The following is a 23,806-nucleotide window of genomic DNA, read 5'->3' as shown; positions in this document are numbered from 1 at the left end:
TACTGACTCTATTGTATGTAGGGTGTGTAGGCGTGTAGATACTACTAACTCTATTGTGTGTAGGGTGTGTAGGCGTGTAGATACTACTGACTCTATTGTGTGTAGGGTGTGTAGGCGTGTAGATACTACTGACTCTATTGTGTGTAGGGTGTGTAGGTGTGTAGATACTACTGAGTCTATTGTACGTAGGGTATGTAGGGTGTAGGCGTGTAGATACTACTGACTCTATTGTATGTAGGGTGTGTAGGTATGTAGATACTACCGACTCTATTGTATGTAGGGTGTGTAGGCGTGTAGATACTACTGACTCTATTGTATGTAGGGTGTGTAGGCATGTATACACTACTGACTCTATTGTGTCTAGGGTGTATAGGTATGTAGATACTGCTGACTATTGTATGTAGGGTGTGTAGGTATGTAGATACTACTGACTCGATTGTATGTAGGGTGTGTAGGCGTGTAGATACTAATGACTCTATTGTGTGTAGGGTGTGTAGGCATGTAGATACTACTGACTCTATTGTATGTAGGGTGTGTAGGCATGTAGATACTACTGACTATTGTGTGTAGGGTGTGTAGGCGTGTAGATACTACTGACTCTATTGTGTGTAGGGTGTGTAGGCGTGTAGATACTACTGACTCTATTGTGTGTAGGGTGTGTAGGCGTGTAGATACTACTGACTCTATTGTAAGTAGGGTGTGTAGAGAGAGTGCTACTAATCTCAGCTTGTTACCTGTATAAAAGACACCTGTCCACAGAAGCAATCAATCAATCAGATTCCAAACTCTCCACCATGGCCAAGACCAAAGAGCTCTCCAAGGGTGTCAGGGACAAGATTGTAGACCTATACAAGGCTGGAATGGGCTACAAGACCATTGCCAAGCAGCTTGGTGAGAAGGTTTTATATATATTTTATTATTTTGTTGTTTCCCTTCAATGTGACCTTACCGAAAAAACTAAGAATGTGAATTACTGCAGTCACGAAAGCTTTTAAACAAAATTTAAGGTGACAACAGTTGGTGCGATTATTCGCAAATGGAAGAAACACAAGAACTGTCAACCTCCCTCGGCCTGGGGCTCCATGCAAGATCTCACCTCGTGGAGTTGCAATGATCATGAGAACGGTGAGGAATCAGCCCAGAACTACACGGGAGGATCTTGTCAATGATCTCAAGGCAGCTGGGACCATAGTCACCAAGAAAACAATTGGTAACACACTACGCCGTGAAGGACTGAAATCGTGCAGTGCCCGCAAGGTCCCCCTGCTCAAGAAAGCACATATACATGCCCGTCTGAAGTTTGTGCTTTGATCATCTGAATGATTCAGAGGACAACTGGGTGAAAGTGTTGTGGTCAGATGAGACCAAAATGGAGCTCTTTGGCATCAACTCAACTCACCGTGTTTGGAGGAGGAATGCTGCCTATGACCCCAAGAACACTATCCCCACCATCAAACATGGAGGTGGAAACATTATGCTTTGGGGGTGTTTTTCTGCTAAGGGGACAGGACAACTTCACCGCATCAAAGGGACGATGGACGGGGCCATGTATCGTCAAATCTTGGGTGAAAACCTCCTTCTCTCAGCCAGGGCTGAAAATGGGTCGTGGATGGGTATTCCAGTATGACAATGACCCAAAACACACAGCCAAGGCAACAATGGAGTGGCTCAAGAAGAAGCACATTAAGGTCCTAGAGTGGCCTAGCCAGCCTCCAGACCTTAATCCCATAGAAAATCTGTGGAGGGAGCTGAAGGTTCGAGTTGCCAAACGTCAGCCTCGAAACCTTAATGACTTGGAGAAGATCTGCAAAGAGGAGGGGGACAAAATCCCTCCTGAGATGTGTGCAAACCTGGTGGCCAACTACAAGAAACGTCTGACCTCTGTGATTGCCAACAAGGGTTTTACCACCAAGTACTAAGTCATGTTTTGCAGAGGGGTCAAATACTTATTTCCCTCATTAAAATGCCAATCATTTTATAACATTTTTGACGTGCGTTTTTCTGGATTTTGTTGTTGTTATTCTGTCTCTCACTGTTCAAATAAACCTACCATTAAAATTAAAAACTGATAATTTCTTTGTCAGTGGGCAAACGTACAAAATCAGCAGGGGATCAAATACTTTTTTCCCTCACTGTAGATACTACTGACTCTAGTGTGTAGGGTGTGTAGGCATGTAGATACCACCGACTCTATTGTATGTAGGGTGTGTAGGTATGTAGGTACTACTGACTCTAGTGTGTAGGGTGTGTAGGCATGTAGATACTACCGACTCTATTGTATGTAGGGTGTGTAGGCATGTAGATACTACCGACTCTGACTCTGTACATAACAATATTTGTAAACCTGTTATATCAACTTTTTACCACCATATCTGGGGGTGCGGGGGGGGGGGGTCCACTTTGCGTAGCTTTTTGATTCAGGCCTTCTGCAATGTTCTCTTCTCTTATCAATGAGTTGTCGGACAAACAGCATGCCGGCCTTTTATAATAGGTGCGTATTAGAGTATTTGGCTGCTATACATTTCCACGTGATAAGCCACTTCGTTGAGCCATCATTTGTTGTCAAGTCCCTTCCGAAAAAGACCCAAAGAGGTCGGCGGCCTTACCTGGTAAAATACCAAATGTTAGTTTATTCTCTTTGGTTCTTTCGGTAAAGTCACGTAGGTGGAAAAATAATAGATCGCGACGTTTCGATCGCAACACAAGCAACCGTCATCACCTTCTCTCTCTCCCCCCCTACTGCCGAAGCCTACTATATAACCTCGTGCCACGGCAGATCTCTCGCCTACTTCAGCAGTTCTCTTGGCTGTGGTTGTCCCACCTGATGACGATTGCTTGTGTTGCCATCGAAACGCCGTGACCTATTATTATTTGTCTACCCACGTGACTTTACCGAAAGAACCAAAGAGTATGTATTCCTGCAGTCACGAAAGCCTAAAATCAAGATTTAAGTTTATAGTTTAGTTCCGACTTGTCCACGTGGCAAACCCACGTCGCCAGAGTTGACGGTGCAAAGCACTAATCGCGATAATTAAAAATAGTGTATATATAATAGTAAAAAATGAGTGTTCGGGAAATTAATGGTCCATTTATGCACCATGCTCAGAATAACTTAAAGAATAGCTGCAAGGTACAAAATGTAATTCAAAAAGGCATCTTCAGCATTGCTTCAGTGATTCTGATATATTAGCTCAAACGAAAGAGAATCAATTCAGATCAAAACCTCGCATGCCACTTGCCTGTGGTCATCGACGCTAGGTGCAGCAGCGTACAATACATCAGAATTTCGTAATTTGATATCATGCCCTTGGGACACTCCCAAATAGTTAAAGCCACATTGCCAGCAGATCAAGTCACTTGGAGAGGCGGTTGCAATGCCCCCACCAACGCGGGAGTGGCTCAAGCCACAGATGTTCCCAGCCAGAGGCAACGAACACTATGCTCCGGCTCGTGTACACGACAGACGTATTCACCTCCTACTAAATATACCCAGTGCCCCACTTCCATGTCCTTCTGAGTGCCTTGCAAAAGTCACACGCTGCCTGCAAATTAAAGCACGTGTTCTGGAGACATTTGTTTTACTCTACCCCCCCAAAAATCATATATATATCATAATGCGGCTGACTGTGCAATAATTTTTCACGGAGCCGTTCAGCGCCAAAACAAAAAGAGTTACACTGCAGTGCATATCATGCTCAATAGAAATATAAAACGGAAAAAAAGTCGCAATGATTTTTTGGTATGCACGGCAATAGGAATTTTAAAGTGGAGCAGCAATGTTTTAAAAAATTATTTTTCCCAGACAATACTGTTCTGTAGCTCTCGCATTATCCGAAGCTGAAAATTGTCTTTTGCATTCGATGTGTCACGATCACAGGGCCCTGACAGAGCAAAAACGTTTTCAAGTTTTATTTTGCTTTTGTGAAAATTACTGCGGCCGTGCGCACAATTACCCCCGCAGTAACCCTTGGGGCTCCAATGCAAGGACATTTAAAATATGTCAGCAGATCTTGAAATGCAAATAGTAACATTTGCTCCACTAACACGTCTAATTTGCATGCCCGTATCAAAGATGTCACCTTAAGGTCGTTTGGACAACCTTGGGTCAGTCGAGACACATCCAGGTTGAGCATTCAGCAATTCAAGAAGGGAGAGACTGCATCCTATCCCAAGGACGCTAATTTAATGCCTGGCCTCGAACAAAACAAGTGACAATTATCTTTTGAACCTATCCACAAATCATCTTGGTCTAAACCTGGTGTAGTTTATGAACATCAGCAATTGTGAGATAAAGGTGGCAGTGTTTGGTGCTGGTCCTATTATATTCTCTTGTGCGCCAGGCTGGCATGAATGGATACTTGCCAACGTCACTTGCCACAGTACCCTTCATGGCGAAATGAGATTTCTGCTTTTTTACGCTGATATCGCTCTGTATGTGATGCAGTTGTTAGGGCACTGTGCTACAAACCCAAGAACCAGAGCTCGATTCCCACTCAAGACCAATTGCAGCGGGGTATATTTGAACTGGTACTGATGGGCCTCCACTAGGTCGACTCAGCCTTAAATGAGTACCTGGCGCAGTGTGTAAACATCAGCACTGGGGAGGAGAAGGTAGCCGGGCGTGGTCCTGGCCAACTCAACCCCCTCGTGTGTCGTGTCCGGCCTTCACAGGTGCTCGCTAACAGCACTTGCCCCAACAGTCTATAAAGGCAATACAGGGATATGTATCTCTGTACTGAGTTATAATGGAAGGCTACAAGGCTGTAGCGTGCAGCATGTGTTTCCTGGGATCTGTCACCAGACTGATTTACACCAATCTGCTTGCTATGCATGTGCAATAGCCATGTGCAGGCTAGAGACGCGTAAGCCTTATCCCATGTGCGTTTGTTTGCTTCGCTGATGAGACGTATCAGGGATTGCTGAATGTGTCCCTGGCTTGTGATGTGCACTGACATTGGGTTTGATCCTCGATACGAACAGGTTGAAGAGAACCGAGGCTTGTGTTAGAAATTTTATTTAAGAATCAATTGCATAGGGATTTATATGTTTGAGCTCATGGCACGAAAGGATATCCTGTGAATAACAGTAAGATTTCCCTCAGATACTGTATGTACACATCGTATATGCATTTATACTGCTCACTTCATTTCCAACAGGATTCCTTGTTTTAAAAAAAAAAAAAGGATCAAATATTTTTTTCCCCGTCTCTGCTGGCTGAGAACGCCAGTGGGCCCTTGCCAATATTTTTTTTTTTTAAACGCGGACGTCGATGCATTGCGCTTGTCGCCCTGCTCGGTGCAACAAAGAGCAGCTCGCGCTATCTCAGAGGACATCACCGAAAGGTTATTCCCCAGAGCATTAGACCCTATTAGATGGTTTGCCTACATACTCTTTTAAAGAGATGCATGCGCTTACCCTGCCAACTTCCACCAGATTGGTAACCATTATGATGCTGGCACTGCGCTCCTGCCAGATCATCCTCCAGAAGCCGCCAACTGTGTCGGGAAGCGGACCTGAACGCGGGTGCACAATGGAAATAAAATCAATGGTCGATGGTCCAATGCCTTTCGGCCAATATAAATCAAACTGTGTTGTTTTATTATTATTTTTTTTGGGGGGGGGGTGGTTTTGTTTATTCTTTCTTTCCATTACTGGGGTACATCTATTGCACGAGTACAGTGCGGCGGACGCTTTTGGAAAGACACACAAGAGCTCATTTTAAATAAGCCGCACAATTCCAAATTTACCGCCGCCTTGTTTCAACGGGATAAACTGATGCGTTGTAATTCACGATGTTATTGGGGACGCTTTAATTAGCAGGCTGCGTTTATAAGCTACGCGGCCAATGTAAATGATGCTTTCGTGAGGAAATACAGCATGCTGTGTTGACAATATACGGCTGTTTTGTGAGATAACTCAATTATTCCGACTTGCCTTGTGTGGCGATATAATGGTGCGTTCGGTAGTATCCCTGCAGAAAGAGAGACAAAGGAATACTGTTTGAATTTCAAGTCCTTTGAGCTGTCACATAACATTAAAATGAAACGCATCAGAATCGCTGCTCCACTATGTATGCATTGTACAGCGAGATCACACAATGAAGCGTGCACTGGATTAATTGTGCAAAAGTTAGGTTTGATGAGCTCTGAAAGACATTTTTTGGGAGAGGAGTAAAAAACACAAGCATACATTAGCCTTTTAGTTGAACTGGTTTAAGCTGAATATACTGTTCGTGAAATGTTACTGCAGGAAAAGGACAAATCGCTGATAATGGGGAATAAAACAAAAATCGCTTGCCTGCCCTGCTGCGATAAAATAGAGCACTACGGTTGGGAGGTCCCATGCCTCCAAAGGGCCAACTCAAAAGGAGAGTCATTAACCTTTTCCGGAAATTCCTGGAACCCCTTTAACAACATCCCGTGAGAACTATCGTTCAGGCAACTATGCTGCCCATTACAAAGAGTTAGGGCTCTGTGGAAGTGTTATAAAGTATAAATGCCACAAACAGCCCCATCTTTTATTTTTCACTTCATTCAGGGAAAAAGGGCATTAAGGCGGCATAACTTAAGCAGAAACACATTCATGTCCTCCCTGTGCTACATGTCTGGATATTGTTTGTGGTATTATAGCTTTTCAATGCGACAATGGGTGGGTAATGTTGGTCAGAAATAAGATTTCTTAATGTCCACAAACATGAGAAAGCATAGAAATTAATTATTGTAATTGCAGTACCATTATCAACTCGTTGACAATGAATTAGCACACAGTTCTTGAATATGCAGCATGTAATGATATATTATGTCCATATAATGCTCATTCGCATTCCATTTCATTCCAGTGGAATTCAAATAAACTTACTGTGTAGAGAGAATATGTTTATTACCAAAGACTACCAAGTTATCCCAGGACGAATAAAATAGCTCCTTGTATTCTCGTAAGCTTTAAAAACCATTTAGAAAATAAGTGTGCACCGTCACATATCAATCATTTCAACAGGTAATGGGATAAAGGTGCAGCTCTGCAGCTGCTTACTCGTGTCATTGCTGGTGGAAAGGGCCTCCACTTGAGCAAGGTCTTAAGAGCTTCCCACATTGGCCAGACATCTTAAAAAAGAGGTGGGGGTACCCACGCTTTGCCCCACCACGAATGACCTACCAATGGACTAAAATTTGGTTTAACCCATGTATGCTTCTGGGTGGGCAGAGGTAGGGAGATGTAAGAAACTTAGCCCCATTGTTTCAAACACCCAGCCAATAGAGTGAACTTGGTGTGACCTCCGGTGACCTCTGGTATGCCACCTAATACACCGTGTTGAATATAAATGCTTAAATAAGTCAAATCAAACTTTGCCTAAGTAGGTAAGTAGGAAAGTGTTTCAAAAAGCTACAAAGTATTTATACAGAATGGTAAAACACTGACCTCAAATTCATCATTTCTATTGCTGCATATATGCCATGATGATATATGGGAGTAGTGCTGGCACAGTGGTTAGCAAACTCCACTATGAACCCGGCATCGAAGTTTGCTTTCCTGGCCAGCAGACATTATCAGCGGAAAGTGATGATATCAACCGGTCCTGGTTCAAATATCACTCTGATACATCCTGCTCTGACCAGCGTTGAAGTATGGTAAAAATTACACTGACGTCTGGGACAGTGTGGTGATGCTTTCTTACAGAATCTTGATATTGTACGTGAGTTAAAACTAATGTCGGTCCTTAAACGGAAATATTGTACTTTGATTGTTTTTTTTTAAATGTCATTGCATGTAACAGAGGCACCATAGCCGCCCAGTAGCATAGGTGTATTTACCATGTGCTTGACACGATGGCCTGATACTGATGGTTCTTTGCTGAATACATTTAATCGAGTTGCAATGGCTTATTGTTACTACCAGTTCAGAAACATTATCATATTATTAATTCTATGCAGCATGTACATTACTAAACAATATTCAACGATGAGTGAAAAAATAAGAGGGAGGAAGGAATGATATCGCTACAGTGGGGGAGCCCTCTGTGCCTGATTAAAATGCTTCATCTAAAAGGATGCCAAGCCATGCCCCGACAAATTAGCAAATATGAATTAAGATGAAATATGCGGGTGTTAATAACGATAGCAGAACAACAACAACAACAACAACAACTCATCAAGAGGCACCTTAAAAACTCATCTCTCTGTTTCCATGGCCCTATTAACACCGGAGTGTGTTTTGAGCGTGGTCCATATTGACTCGGCCCATATTGAACAGAATATATGTTCACTGGGCAAACACGGCTGTGGCTATCATGTTAGAGCAGCGCGACAAACGTGCTCGCACGGGCCCCCGCTCGATCTTACCATGCACAGCTCTCGACAGCAACGCAGCTGATGTCCCAATGCAAAGCAATGAGAGAAGCGCGCGCGTGTCACAGGAGAGAGAGAGAGAGATATAGAGAGAGTGTGTGAGCTACTTTGAACATTACACAATGTAAATATGTGCTCAGACCGACTTCAAAAGAGGGAGGGAGGTTAGATTTTTTTTTTTCGCTGTGTTCCGGTGGTGGACAAGCAGAGCATCGCAACAAAGGGCGCTCGCCAATCACGGTGCTAACTTGGTAGACTCTACTCGGGCAGACGTGGAATTCAAAGTAACACACGTTTTTTTTTTACCATCATATAACGCAAAGTCAATGCATTATTATCGATATAGATCAATCCTAACCTTAACCCGCAGAGCTATTGCTGTAAATTGCCATCGCATAGCTTTCACAGTTGATGCTGTGCTTAATTCCGGTTGCATAAACTCCACGTCTGATTAATATAACCACCTCGCAATTAAATCCAACATATTGGCGGCGTGTAACCAGCCCTCGAGGAGGACTTGCAGCAGCCTCCGAGAAAGATTAGTGCAATAGATGACTGCTTGAAACACTTTGAGTGGTTGCTTTCAAAGAAACATAAACGCCTAATAAACATGTGGCTAGTGGACTGGAGCATCATTAATATTTAATCACTTGCATGCACAAAGCCAGCAACATAGCAAGCTATTTCTATTAACCAAATACAGAGGCATAAAGGGCCATTTATTTATTACTTCTATTTTTCTAAAGTCTGCACGGGTAATGTCAACACCCGGTGAAACATAACACGGCGAGATTAGAGGAACCACATCTCTGTCGTTCCAGGATAGATTTTAATAACCAGAAATATCATCTTTCCCAATTTCAGCTGTGGAAGTCAATATGGACAGTTTCCGATGCATGACATTGAAAATTCACTTACGTCAACGTAGTTGGCATTGATGTAATCACTGTTTTGTTCCTCGTCCAATACATTCAACATCACCCTGGAATGGTCATCTGTCAGAGTGGGTAGGTGAGCAAAAAAAACAAGTAAATATATACTATTTGGTTCTATTCGGTAAAGTCACATAGGTAATAAATAAAACAACAAAAATCACGACGTTTCGGCCACAACACAAGCAGCCTTCATCAGGTGAAGGGACCAGACTGTCTCGAAGACTGCGCTGGAGTGAAACAGAGCCAAGCTCAGACCACGGCCTTTAAGCTGTGTGAGAGGGATTAAGGTGCCTTGACAAAGGAATTAGCATAAAAATTAGCATTTAATTGGCGGACTTAGCATGATGAAAGGTGTAGAGAGGGTGAACATGCAGGTGCACATGCACCCGCATGTGCTGCGAAAGTTTGGGGTACCACTACTAAATTTTAATTGGCGGACTCACCTTTCATCATGCTAAGTCCGCCAATTAAATTGTTTCCCTTCAACGTGACTTTACCGAAAGAGCTAAGAATATGAATTACTGCAGTCACGAAAGCTTTAAATCAAAACCCTAATCCCTCTCACACAGCTTAAAGGCCATGGTCTGAGCTTGGCTCTGTTTCACTCCAGCGCAGTCTTCGAGACAGTCTGGTCCCTTCACCTGATGAAGGCCGCTTGTGTTGTGGCCGAAACGTCGTGATTTTTGTTGTTTTATTTTTACCTACGTCACTTTACTGAATAGAACCAAAGAGTATGGATCCTTGCAGTCACGAAAGCTTCAAATCTAGAAAGGAATAAATATATATAATTCGAAATATGGCATTCAAAAAAGACTTTTAACATGCTTACGGCAATTTGAAATATACACGCCGGCTTACATTGTTAATGTGTAATTTTAAAGACAAAAGGGGCGACCAACAACCTCACGTTTTTATTTTCAAGTGCGTGTGTAGATAGAAAGTGTTGACTCTGCTGTGCCGCTGACACCGCTGAGTCAAAATGAAATGCATCAACTCACAAGCGATGATGTTGCCGTATCTGTTTTTGGCCCGATTTTCATCTCGCTTAGCCACATCCCACGGAGCCGACTGTCCCTCAAAAAAACTCTGAAAACAAGAAGAGACGAGATATGCAAAATGAAATGTTCACATACGTGCATATAAATAAATAAAACCATTTAAGTTGAAGACACGACTTCACAAATTCTCTATTCTGAGTGCCATACTATATTGTGATCAAACCTTTTTGTAGGAATAATGTTGCACTTCTCTCGATGGTTATATCAGCTGGTTAAAGTGTTAGCTGCGTTGCCCGCAATGTTGCTTACAAATTCTCGGCACTATATTTAAGCTGTTTTCATTCAATGCTGTCCTCTGGGTACAGGAATGCACACGACTTTGGATGAAAGATTATTTGAAATATAGTCACTCCATGTACTGATGCGATTTATGGACAACGGCCAAGCTTCCCTCTTTTAAATGCATTTGGCCAAAGCTGAAAATAACAGCTCCAGATGTCTATTAGACTGCAAGCCAAAATTTATTTTTTCTTAGTTCCTTTTATAAATGCAGAATTTTTGCTAAGATTACATTTTATATATGCATATATGTAATTTAGTCTTAACATGGGTTGATTACCCTTTTCTTTAATGAGGCACACGCTGTTTTTTTATATATATAGATAGACTGATAAATACTGTCGAATAATGCCAGAAGAGAAAAGGCCAGACACCATCAGACTCATTCTGTTATTGATTAAACAAATCACAAGGGTTCCTATCAGAGCCAGAACATAAGACCCTATGATTTTGTCTGGACATTAGCAACCATCTTAACCAGGAATTTGTCAGTGAGAATTTCTTTGTTATTTGTTTTAAATATTATATTCTTGTTACGATAGAATACATGTTCAATGGCAGTAAATTATCAATAAAATAATTGTGTTATTATCAGTGATAATACATATCAACGCTTGAAATTTACAGGGAGAAGATGTTGGGATAAATGACCGATTTTGCAATATCAAACAATCAAAACATGCGTTTTACTTGTTATTTGTGGAACAATTTAAACGGTACTATATATAATGTCTAAGAATGACTAAAACATACTTCTGTAGTATCTGGCTTATTGCTGTGACTCACCTGAAAAATTGTTCTTTGTAGAATATGTCCACCTAGTAATTAATGCGCAATATATTTTTTTTCATGGCAGACGTATAAACTGTTATTAGCTTAACACATTTACCATGAATTAACTTCTCCGTTCTACATTACCTCGGTGTGAAAATAACTGCTCTGTAAAATTGCAGTGCCCCCTGCGCCATATTCAAACTGGCAGGAAAGATGAATGCATCGTGGGCCTGGGTGAATCAGAGAACTGCACCAACCTGCTTAACCCCCACTCACCGACTGAGCCGGAAAATGCCCTATTGACAATTCCGTGCCATGTACGCAGGCCGTGCGCTTGCAAGGATATTCGGAGCTATTGGGTAAAGTCACGTAGGTAAAAAAATAAAATAACCAAAGAGTATGGATCCTTGCAGTCACGAAAGCTTTAAATCTAGAATATTCGGAGCTGCTTCGAGGCCAATAAACACAACGGTGGAATTTTCAATGCAATTAATGGGGAAGTGCAGGAGCTGACACAGGTGCCTATCAACGTGGCAGTGGCAACGCTGCATCATCTGTAAGCACCAAGTCCCACTTATAGCAAGCGCCAGCCAAAAGAATACGTTTATCTTGATAATTGGATTCTGCCTCATTACGCATATGATCATTATCACCCTCCTCTTACCGTGTATGCCTTATTAATGCATAGAGATGGGGGGGGGGGGGGGGTATATTTAAATAAAGCCTGACTGGCTGTAGGAATGCTAATGCTAATTTTGATCTAAGTCTCAACTACAAATAGTATTTATCTTACTATTATTTTAATGAATGGTGAGGTTCTGCACAAAATTAAAAACAAATAATGGTGCCAATAGCCAAAGTATTTGCAACTAATATGAAAAAAATAACAATCAAGCATGTAACTAGCATAGGTCCTCGATTGTCTTGGAAACGCGAATTGATGTTTGACAACGTCATGAGCAAAAGATTCAAATTGTAACCCTGTGACCCTGTAATGGAAGTTTCAGAAGTTATTTGGATGTATTTAAAAAAAATTCGCATTAAAAACAGGGTCAGTTGACCTGTGGGTAATTGCATGACTGTGCCATGCATCGTAAATCTATCACAGAGCTAGTTGCTAGTATGGTATCACATTTTCACTAACATAAACAAAGAGAACACGTCATTAATGTTCCATGAACGTCAACGTTGAAAACGGCGACGGATGAGACCAGACATTCTATATTTTTTTTAAGTTGATTAAATCGAGGTTTAAATCAAGTTTCTAAGATTTTGATACGAGGAATTAAAAGTCACATTATGCGTATGCACTCACACGCCCAGGTGCCCTATGTGCGGTAACTGGTATTGAAACGAATAGAAGGCCACTCTACAAAACATAAAAAAACACGTGTGCAGAAAAAAATGGTCGTATTTGGGAGGTGGTTACATTATACACACTACCAGGCCTCGTCTCTACCTCAGCCTAAAGTTCAATTTTGCTTTTATGGTGCCGCTGGAATATGTTGGTCGGAAAGAAAAGGTTGTACCATATTCCCATGGATTTTTCATTTGGCAGGTGTTCCCTTTTGCTATGCACAACATGGACTTTGCTTCAAGATACCGGTGGCAAGAGTTCACAGCCAATGCACCGTGGGTTGCTCTTGATGTGAGCATACTGATGTGCGAGTCACTTCAGGACCCAGGTACTGAGGTGAGAAAGTGTGCAAGGCCCTTTAAGAGGCTGTGTGAATTTAATACCGTGCACACATGGCGTGCGGAGAACAGGTGGTGTTAATCAGGACCTAAAAAGCACGCGTTTTAACAACAAGTTAAAACGTTGCATGGGGAAATGGCTAGACGTTTTTTTTTTATCTCCAAGAACGCTTATGATGAATGACAATTACAAGTTGAACTGTCAATGTTTACTTTGGGGGGAAAAAATGTACTGACATATTAGACGAGACTTCTGAATCAGAGTTAATAAGTAATGGGTCATTTGGGTTTGCCGAGTATTCGTAAAGATGCTAAACACAAGTACAATTATCTTACACCTAAGCTGTATCCATTAAGTGGTATGTTACCGATCGGTGTTATGTTTGTGTTTCATACACATGTATTACAATATAACTCTTAACCTTAACATATTTTAATGGCTATGAATCTTAATCCTGACCCCGATGATGCTGAAGATATTTGCTGTCAGTGTCGGAAAATCCCCAGCTCTCTGTCTATCTCCTTGGCAGGTTGACATGCCTATTGCTGTGCTGACGCGGGGATTAGCATTGTTTTTTAGGCAGCACACAATTTTCCCACTGGACTGACACACACACTTATAAACGTGGCTATTTGAGAATACAGAATAGAGTAACATTCAATGTTTTTTTTAGCTCAACTACAACTGACTTTTTTATATATAAACGAACCAATATTTTAAAATCACCTTAATGTAGCAGCTGGGGAGGTCAGCGGCACAGAGTATAAAGGCAGTGTAAATAATGTTGTTTTTTATAATATTGTAAAGCCATACGATAATTGAGTTTGGAAAATTTTAACGCTGCTCTGATTGCGTATTCTGTTGGCTTTCAACGCAGCTTTCCACTATCAGACTTTGAACATGTTTCAGTTACCAACACAACCAATAACTGCTGTAAAAAAAATACACAAAGTACTAATTATCATAAGCCTCGCCAATATATAGGCCATAAACGTATTTTCACAGCCAATATGGGATGTATCAAATGCTCGATATGGATCTATATTTAGCCATCACAGTTTCAGACCTAATATTTGATCTTAAGTACCTGCCCCTAAAACAAGCGACCCATTGAAATGTAACTTCTCAGAGATTTACTTTTTGTATACGAAGTGGTCTAATAACAGACCAAACAAAAGTTTACAATGCAGCTGGGGATCTTAGTGGCTTGTTTGGAAAAAAAAAAGTTAGCTCACAGGGGAGTTAGCAAGCCAGATTGAATGGGTCCAATGAAGGATGCTTAAGGGGAGTTCTTCAATGTAAGGTGGCAGGATGTCACCTGAAACGAGGTCAGGATAAGAACTGGCCAACCGCTGCCTAAGTGCTCTTGTGGGGAAGGGAAGGGCCTGGGTGAGCTGGGTGCGCTATCTTGAATGTGAAAAGCGTGCACTTTGAGAGGAGCTTTCAGCGGAGCTGAAGGTTGCAACAAATGGGAGAAACTGTGGAAGACACATTGTATCCGGACAGGTGAAGTATAGTTACCATTGATGGACTGAAATAGTGATAGTGCTATTATGGAACATGTAAACAACACTGTTAGGTAGGCCAAGTCAGGCAGACTGAAAAGTACTGTAGCTGACTATTGCCTCGGAAATATTGCGCGATTGCAGTCCAATGTGAATTCACGAGTGACAAAGAGAGCTCTATTAAAAAAAAAACACATTTCCAACAGGACGTTTGTGGCTTCCCATGCGCTGTGCCAAACTTGTCCATATCCCCCCCCACTCATTCATCCAGTTAGCGCTGTCACCTCATACTCCTCTTTGAAGCCGTAGCCCTCCCCGGTCTTCATCTGTCCAATGTGCTCCAGAAGATCAGCCACGCGCACTGCAGGGTGCAGCCGCCCTGTGTGGTAGGCAGGTGAGTCGGGCCCATCCCTTGGGCGCCGGTGCCTCTGTGGCTGCTGCTGTTGTTGCGGTTGTTGTTGTTGTTGCTGCGGCTGTTGCTGCGGTTGTTGTTGCGGTTGTTGCTGCGGTGGCATTGGAGGCTGAGGGGGCGGTGCGTGGGGAGGCAGGTGGTGCGTCTGGCTCGGCGGGCCGTGGTGCGTGTGGAATGACCGCACCGCCTTGGCCATGCTGCCTCCTCCTCCTCCTCCACCACCGCCACCACCACCGCTGCCACCGCCGCCGCCACCACCGCCGCCGCCACCGCCGCAGCCGATGACGCCAACGACACTGGGACCGCAAGCGAGGCCAGGCTGCTCCGCTGAGCAGTTCACACTGCCATGGTTCTCATCTAGGACAGATGACAGACAGAGGATTTTGAATTATCTACATTTCATCGTATTGCGTAACGTTTCCAAGATTGTGCTGTATATATATATCTCTCTGTCCAATGAGTTGTGTCATGGGAGTGTTGTTCGGTACAATGTCTCGCGTTTTGCCCAATGTGCTGGGAGCTTCTTCAGGAACCGACATAAGTCGCGCTGAATTTGGTTCCTCAAGAGGCTTCCAGCACGTGGGGCAAAACGTCGGCCACGATGCTGGGCAACACGCGATACAACAGGAGTCGTATGCATTTATTATGAATGTTTTTGTTTGGGCATTTAGGAAGGTAACAGTGTGATCCGCTTGTACACACATTGGGATTCTGTGGGCCATGTGAATTCTCAATGCTGAAAGTGTGCACACAAAACAACATACTGTATGCGTGTGAACATCAGAAATCCTAATAGTGGTAGTATGCGGCAACGCTGTCATATAATAACCACATTTTCGAGGGAAAATTTACACCGGCTTTTAAGATACGTAATTCATGGAATGAAACGTGCAGCAATTTCCACTGGAAGCTTTAAAAGCTTTGGTGGGTGATTATTTTCTGCAACAAAATGGAACGTTTTTTTTGCTCAGCGTGTAAAACTAGTGGGGAAAAAAAGTATTAACAGCTTGCAAGGCGGGAAAATGAGTCACGTTGTACACATAAGGCAGATATGAGCAGAGGGTAAATGGGTGGGTTAACATGGCTATCATTCCTCACATTATCACACATCATACATGTAGCCCTCCTCCTCCTAATTTTCATGCCACGCAAAATTCAGGATGAATTCTGCCAAAATAGGAAAACACGAAAACAAGGGAAACCTCCCAGATGATTTAGGATGCTTCCCCTGCTTCTTGTATGGATCTTTAGTAAGTTGGTTTAATTTGTATGTTGCATTTAAACGAAATCCTAAGACCCATTGCTCTTAAATGCACTGATAATGCAGGTATTTCTTGTTTTTTTAGCTTCTCTTAAACCAAATTATTATTATAGTCCATGAGCCCAGAAAAGGTATTTTACTTGTCAGTACCACCCGCGGTAGCATACATCTAGTGGTTACAATTGATTGAATGTGGCCAAAAAGTGATTGAATGTGATAACCACTTAAATTTGTGCAGTTAGCCGAGTATGGTGTGAAAGAAGCTCAACATGCATACATACAATTGAGTGGGTTGATAAAGTAATTCCCTCTTGTTGGCCGTAACTGAACCACCTTTCCCCAGCCCCTCTCAGAGACACACTGCACCCATGTCCCATCTCTCACATCAGGGGATGCGGATCCTCTCTGCATTCGCAGGTCACAGAGGCTTTGGTCAATGGGTCACCAAGCCGTGTAGACACAAGCCTCTAGAACTCCCTTCCACGAGATCTCAGGAACTCTCTGAGTCAGTGGGCATTTTTTTAAACACTTCTTAAAATGTATTTACAGTATCCACTTTCGTATATTTATCTATTAGTAAATTCAGGAAATCGCTTTTAGCATTTATTTAATCATATATTTGTTAGTTTCATAAGTTATTTTTACGCTGGAGGTTTTGCTGCTGTCTTGCACGGCGCTTTGAGATTCTCGATGAACGGTGCTTCATAAATTAAATAAGTATTTTAACACGTAGGCTTTCGCGACCAATATTATTCATAATAAAGGTTCTTGGGTTAGATCGCGTTTATTTATAAATGTGTCGTAACCCTCCACCACCCGACACGGCCAATCAGCAAAAAAAGTGTCACGTTGACAAAGACAAATAATTCACTACTTCAGCCCACCGGTGTGTTGAAGAGTTAATCCACATTTACAGTTTGAGTACGACGTTTCGCTGGTAAATACTTCCAGCATCATCGGGCAATTCGCCAGAATGGTGGAGGGTTACGACACATTTATAAATAAACGCGATCTAACCCAAGAACCTTTATTATGAATAAATAAGTATTGTTAACGATCGTTATCATTTACACATAAAGCGGTACGACTCCATTTGTTTCACCTTAGGTGGTACCGATTTCTGCCGTGGCCCATGGACTCTTTGTAGGAGTTGTTTCATTCGCACGCTTGAGCAGCAACACGCTGGTCGTCTCTCTTGCCACGCGCCTTAGATATGGGGCGTTGTTGCGCTGCAGATTTCTCCCTCTTTTGCCATCGACTAAATTTGTAAGTCTAATCCGTGATTTGATTTGTGCTGTATATATACAAAAACTGCGTGTACTATTTAATATGAATTTCCACATCTTGCCAACTTGAGGTCAAGAAGAGGTGTTTAATATAGACAATATTTCTTCGTACATATTGCGTGGACAAAGATTGGGAGAAAATACTGCATTGTGTAATTCTACAGGGCTCCCTCTAGCAGAGGTGCCCTTCTGCGAGGAGTTGCATGAGCAAGAAACTGCAGGGCTTTTCATTTACCGCTGCACCCATACGTGTGCATATACCTAGGCATTTGTAACCTGACCGAATAAACAAGCATCTGCTTGGGGAGCCAAGGGCCCCATTCCCACTGCACACAATGGACATGCAGCGTTAGGATGGCTGGCACACTGACTTACCAGCGATAGACACTGAGTCCGGAGAGACAAGTGGCAGTAGAAGTGACAACGGCATGAAGGGAAGAAAAAGGGAAGCGCACGTATATAAACATGAATATTGAGTGCTCCAGCCAAAAAAACCACTCCAGGCCAGCGCCAACAAAGGGAATCCTGCACTGGTGAGTGGCCGATGGCCACGTGGTGCCAGCGTGAGGACGCCACAGAGCGGAAGCTGTGTTTATGGTGGTCGGTGCCAACAGAAATCGGCAGCCGCTATGAGTTCTTCAAAAATATGTATATATATTTATTTTAAATCCCAATTTTGTTGCAAGAAAGAGTAGCTGAACAGATTTAAATTCCAATGCATGCGTAATCAGAAGCATATTTCTTTGCCTCCTTTAATTTCCACAAGGCTGCCAGGAAAAAGAAAACGGAGACAATGCTGATACCTAAAGCCAGCTCTGCAGATTTCTATTGGCCCCTGATGAAGAACAGCTGGGTGGTGAGATGGTGGCCCATCTGAGATGAACACGTCAAAACACAACCTGCGCTGCTCCTCCGAGGAACCAGGGATAGCAAAGTGAATATCGGGCCATGCTTTTCATTGAGATTCGTTGATACAGTACATTGTGGGTAAAAATAAAAGATTATCCAGATTCACCGTACCACAATCGGTTGATATTGTATTGAGCTTTGGTACAGGTTTCCCTCACTTTATGGTGGTTCGGTTTGCGTGATTTCGCGTATATGCGAGTAACCTATTATCTGCCCAGTGTTTGCTGTATGCGGTTTGAATTCACTCGTTAGGCGGCTATGCGGTCGGATGTGGTGGATAAGATCACGTAGTGTGTACTGTGTGCGCTACTCGGTAGGCAGCTGTGCGCACTTTATTATGAACCTACCGCATAACGTGAGGGAAAGCTGCACTTCAATAAAAATGCATATTTAGACTCCGTTTGAAACCCACTTGTCCTGGAATTACCTAATCACTGTCACAATGCGATTTGAATTCTAGATCACTGCAGGAATGAGCCAGCCTGGGTTTGATTTTTTTTTTACTCTTCATCACAATTGCTGAGCCCATGGGCACAGAGGCCCCGAAATGCCAAGCGGTTAACAATAAACAGTTGAATGTGTTAAAGAACATAGAGTTACATTTCTTGAATTGAGAAATGTTGCAAGGACTTATGTTGGGAAAAAAAAGCGACAATGGGAGCGAATTCCAACGTCATGCAGCGTGAGGAAATAATCAGAAGAAGTATTGTGCCCTCTGGTGTGTATATTGAACTTCTTTCACACCGTAAGTAGCCAACCGTGCTAATCAAGAGGTGCGGGGGGACGAAACTAAACACAAACAACAGTTCTAAAGCAATTAGTTTTCAATCTAGATTGTGGTTCATTTGTGGCAATTACTTTATGTGCAATGAGTGCAACCTTATAACGTATTCGTTCGGCAACTACTGGACGGACATGGTTGGATCTTACGGTACCCGTCGCTGCACGTGCCAGAATAGTAGATGAGATGGACCAGTCGGTCTGGCAGTAGACACAACTCTTAACATAGGTGGAGGAATTGATGCTTGATGCTCATGGCAACCACAAATACCTTGCTGATCTCGGAGCATAAACCATCACACGAGCTGCGGCCATCCTCGCAGTGGCTTTGGGCTAGCCATCGAAGAAAGACGGTCACCGCATCGCACGCTTTCAGATGCGCTTCTGTGGACGTCTGGAACGCTCTTCCTTCCGATAGCAGGAAGCCACTGGAGCTAAGCACTTTTTAAATCTAGATTTTAAAACTCATTTCCTGAAAACTGCTTTTTGTGTTTAATTTGTCCTTCCTCCGCACCTCGGATTGCACACTTGACTATGTACGGTGCTAAAGGGGTTCAACATTCATACGGAGAGATACAACCATGGTAGTGATAATAGTAGAGTGGTAATGAGGTGACTGACCGCCCGGTGAGGCTATGTCTGGAGTGAATCAGTGAGTGCTGGATCATCATTCACCCTTACTGCTTTGAGTTTAACATTTCGATCAGTGCAGTGCAGTGAGGTAGCAACTGGGGGTGCTAGACCCCAGCCACGACAATAGAATGTCATCGTGGCACGCGGCCACACTTGATGCGAGCTCTCTGGGAATTCCAGCGCTGGATCGCTTTGCTGTCGGGAGCAGATCGCGATCCATCCCTCGTGATGAATTACAAGAAGCAACATTGCCGCGGGGCGACCTCCCGAGAGCGTCGCGAGAGGGCACTTTCATGGCGTTCTTTGATGGTGCTCGGTCACGCACCCTGTCTCGTCACAAAGTTCGGCGGTTTCGTGACAAGCCATGCCGATAGTTTTTTTTTCGGCTGGCCATCAAACAAAGACGGTCACTGCATCGCTCGGTTTCAGATGCGCTTCTGCGGCCATCTGTGAACGCTCCTCCGCCTGATATTAGGAAGCCACTGGAGCTATGCACTTTTAAATATAGATTGAAAACTAATTTCTTTTGAACTGCTTTTTGTAATTAGTCTGTTGTCCTTCCCCCGCATTTCCAATTAGCATGGTTGGCTACGTACTGTGCGAAAGAAGTTCAACATATATACGTACATATGTTACGGATCTTTTTAATAATCACATCACAGTGCGGATAACATTTTTTAAATTTTACTTCATTAACGTGCGCCGAATTGTCGTGAAATAAATCAAATAGAAAATGCTGCTGGCCAAATGTGATGATTAATTATATTTGCATGCATACTAGCAGCTTAAGTACATTTCGAAAGCTGAACAGTTTTAATCTTTTTCGATTTAAAGCTTTCGTGACTGCAGGGATTCATCTTCTCGGTTCTTTCGGTAAAGTCGCGTAGAATGGAAATAAAATAATAAAAATAAAACATAATAAAATAAAATTCTCACAACGTTTCGGCCACAACACAAGTAGCCTTCTTCAGGTTGAGAAACAGGACTGTCCAGAAAACAGAAGACAGTCCTGTTTCTCCACCTGAAGAAGGCTACTTGTGTTGTGGCCGAAACGTCGTGAGAATTATATTTTATGTTTTATTTTTATTATTTTATTTCCATTCTACGTGACTTTACCGAAAGAACCAACAAGTTTTAATCTTATCCAAAAGTTAAGCTATTTTTTCTTTAATTATAAACGTTATTAATAGTAAAACAATGTCCAATCTCCATCTCTTTCTTTGCACCACCATTTCAAGCCGTACAAAGTAATTGTACCGTGCCGTCATTTATATCACCATACCATGTTTTTGAAGATTTTTTTTTACGACTGTAATGATTGCTAATAAGGGATGCAGTCTTAAGACCTTTCTTACCCAAGACTGCTGTTGGAACAAATGTATCATCCGGTGCTGCTAGCAAGTCGTAGACAAACAAAGGTCAAAAAAGAGAGAAAAGCAAGAAGAGTGAGCATGGTTTTGACATGCATTGCCATAGCTGTAGGTTTGCGTTCAACATTTGTATAAAGTCTGTTTTCGGTATCAACACTACAGCATGAATCAATTGTACACCTTGAGCAGTTAAATGACTTTCTACAGCTACTCTAATGAGAAAAAAAACCTACAGTGATATCCTTGGAAGCAAGTGTGCAGCTGTCTGAGTGTGTGCAGCCTTCTTTTAGCCAGAGGTAATACAAATCTATTTTCAAATTACAGAATTCTCTCGGCCCCGCTATGTTATTACACTGTCAACATTTTAGTGCTGCAGCGTTACAGTTTATCTTTGCTCAGAATAACTCTCTTAATGCTCCAAGGAGGACGACCGCGAAAGGAGTGCGCGTGGCCAATCACGTGGCAGTACCAACGGGCACAAACTTTGCTTTATTTTACTCAGACGAAGCAAAATCCCGTCGAAAGGAAAATGTGTAAACGACAGTTGTTTGGTTGAGAAGACTGCTGATGCATGCCCTCGCGACACGGTGAGTACACTGGACTAGCAATCGTGGTGTGTGCCAGTTAAGCATCCCCATGCTTCTGTTCACCGCAGTACAAATGGGGTTCCACCACGTCGAGTAGATCGATAGGTCACGTGTGGGTCGGGTAAAGAATGTTGGGTGCTCCCACCGCCTGCAAGATCTCTGGACAGTGTGGTAGAGTAGGCCACAAACGTCCTATCGAAGACCTCTCGAGAGGGTCCTCTGGCGAAGGCCGTTCCACGGGCAGTGGCATGGTCAAGCGATTGCAAGGGCTACTGCACCTTTTTTTTCTCTCTGAAGTTTGATATATAAGTCTTATTTGGTTAAGAATATCGAGCGGTTTTCATTCAAACAGGAGGCCGGTTGGCCGATAGAGCTGGGGTGTGATCACGAATACAACACATGCAATGCACTCCACTGACTTGCGATGCATTCAAAATGTGACTGTGAAGTACATTTGTAACAGACAACCATATTACCTGAAACGTAGCAAGGGTGGCAGGCTTTGCTGTTATTGGTATGGCTCTTGTCAGAAAGTGCTGGCGATGAGAAAGCTGTGCAGAGACACAAGTTAATGAAAAATCCATTAATACCTTTAAAATATTAACAACTATAATGTACATAAAATTTTGATTTAAAGCTTTCGTGACTGCAGGGATTCGTATTCTTGGTTCTTTCGGTAAAGTCACGTAGAAGGGAAACAATAAAATAATAAAAATATAAAACAATACAATTATCACGACGTTTCGACTGCAACACAAGCAATCGTCGCATTTTCTTGCTGTGGTTTTCACACCTGATGATGATTGCTTGTGTTTCAGTCGAAACGTCGTGATAATTTTATTGTTTTATATTTTTATTATTTAATTGTTTCCCTTCTACGTGACTTTACCGAAATAACCAAGAATACTAACAATACCTTACTTACTAACAACTCCTTACTTACTAACAACTCCTTATTTACTAACAGCTCACATTTTTTTCTAATTTTCTTGCTGTGGTTTTCACACCTGATGATGATTGCTTGTGTTGCAGTAGAAACGTCGTGATAATTTTATTGTTTTATATTTTTATTATTTTATTGTTTCCCTTCTAGGGGGCTTTACCGAAAGAACCAATAATATAATGTACATTACCAAGGTTCTTAAGTCCCCCCAGCAGTATCAATAGGTTCACTACAGTTCATCAAGCTGCAGGATAAAATGTGGGTACTCCCACCTCTCCCAATGCGTCAGGCCAGTGCTGAAGAGTCGACCTAAATACCCTCTCAAGGAGCTCTCCAAGGTTCCACCCAGTGGAGGTTCTTCCACCAGCAGCGTTGTGAGCAAGACATTGCATGGCTGCACCCTTTATCTTTTTATAAATTACGTATGCAATGCTTCACACAATGATCCTCATAATAAATATTTAGACATGCCCTCGTGAGTAACACCTCATTGCACATACAATAAGCAGTGAAAGACAAACATTAATTAGAATGTAACAATGCCTAACCAAGAGGATTTAACGTTTTGCTAATTGAGCCTAAAACCTTGTGTTTTCAAAACTGTCCATAACACGAGTACATCATGTAATGAAGCTATGGTGATACGCTGCATGGTAACAAATATTGACTACAGGAATTGAAGCGTTGGATACTAAAGCAATAAGCCCAAATTGTGCTGCAAAACAATTTACAACTTGAACATAAGCAGAGATGGACAATTTTGGTTTGCAAATTAGATTTCCAATGTGTAATTTGTTCTGGGTTGCAGGACACAGTAAAGGTGCTGTGTTCAACTTTTCTTGCACAGCGATAGCATCTGTCTCTGTCTAAACAACCGCCCGGCTATAATTATTATGCATTATCAGTCTGAGGTATCTCCTTCCTATGCTATAAGATTATTTGAACATTAAGCAGATAAGTTGGGAACAATTTTATCATTCTGTGTAGCCTGGTAAAAAAAAACACATTCAGAACACAGCCATGTATTTAAGAT

At 42.4% G+C, this 23,806-nt stretch overlaps 1 protein-coding gene across 9 annotated transcripts in view; it reads right to left on the bottom strand.

Moving 5' to 3' along the window:
- The window catches only part of LOC116941609 (receptor-type tyrosine-protein phosphatase kappa-like), a 135,322-nt gene that overhangs the window by 29,993 nt on the left and 81,523 nt on the right, over window positions 1–23,806 (bottom strand). For 2 of the 9 annotated variants that reach the window (XM_032952820.2, XM_032952825.2), the window contains 9 exons: window positions 22,307–22,381; window positions 21,229–21,267; window positions 17,927–17,938; window positions 14,877–15,361; window positions 10,279–10,366; window positions 9,264–9,340; window positions 8,340–8,366; window positions 5,935–5,971; window positions 5,416–5,513 (listed from right to left, as the gene is read on the bottom strand). In XM_032952820.2, the coding sequence (XP_032808711.2) occupies window positions 5,416–5,513; window positions 5,935–5,971; window positions 8,340–8,366; window positions 9,264–9,340; window positions 10,279–10,366; window positions 14,877–15,361; window positions 17,927–17,938; window positions 21,229–21,267; window positions 22,307–22,381 (938 nt within the window). The remainder of the gene's footprint in view (window positions 1–5,415; window positions 5,514–5,934; window positions 5,972–8,339; window positions 8,367–9,263; window positions 9,341–10,278; window positions 10,367–14,876; window positions 15,362–17,926; window positions 17,939–21,228; window positions 21,268–22,306; window positions 22,382–23,806) is intronic. The other 7 variants (XM_032952824.2, XM_032952828.2, XM_032952821.2 and 4 more) reach the window with 6 other exon arrangements.

The sequence above is a fragment of the Petromyzon marinus genome, chromosome 12 (assembly GCF_048934315.1).
Source record: "Petromyzon marinus isolate PM22_M1 ecotype Great Lakes invasive population chromosome 12, UKy_Petmar_22M1.pri1.0, whole genome shotgun sequence".
Taxonomy (NCBI): domain Eukaryota; kingdom Metazoa; phylum Chordata; class Hyperoartia; order Petromyzontiformes; family Petromyzontidae; genus Petromyzon; species Petromyzon marinus.
Note: the sequence above shows the minus strand (reverse complement) of the source record. Positions and strands in the feature narration are given on the sequence as shown.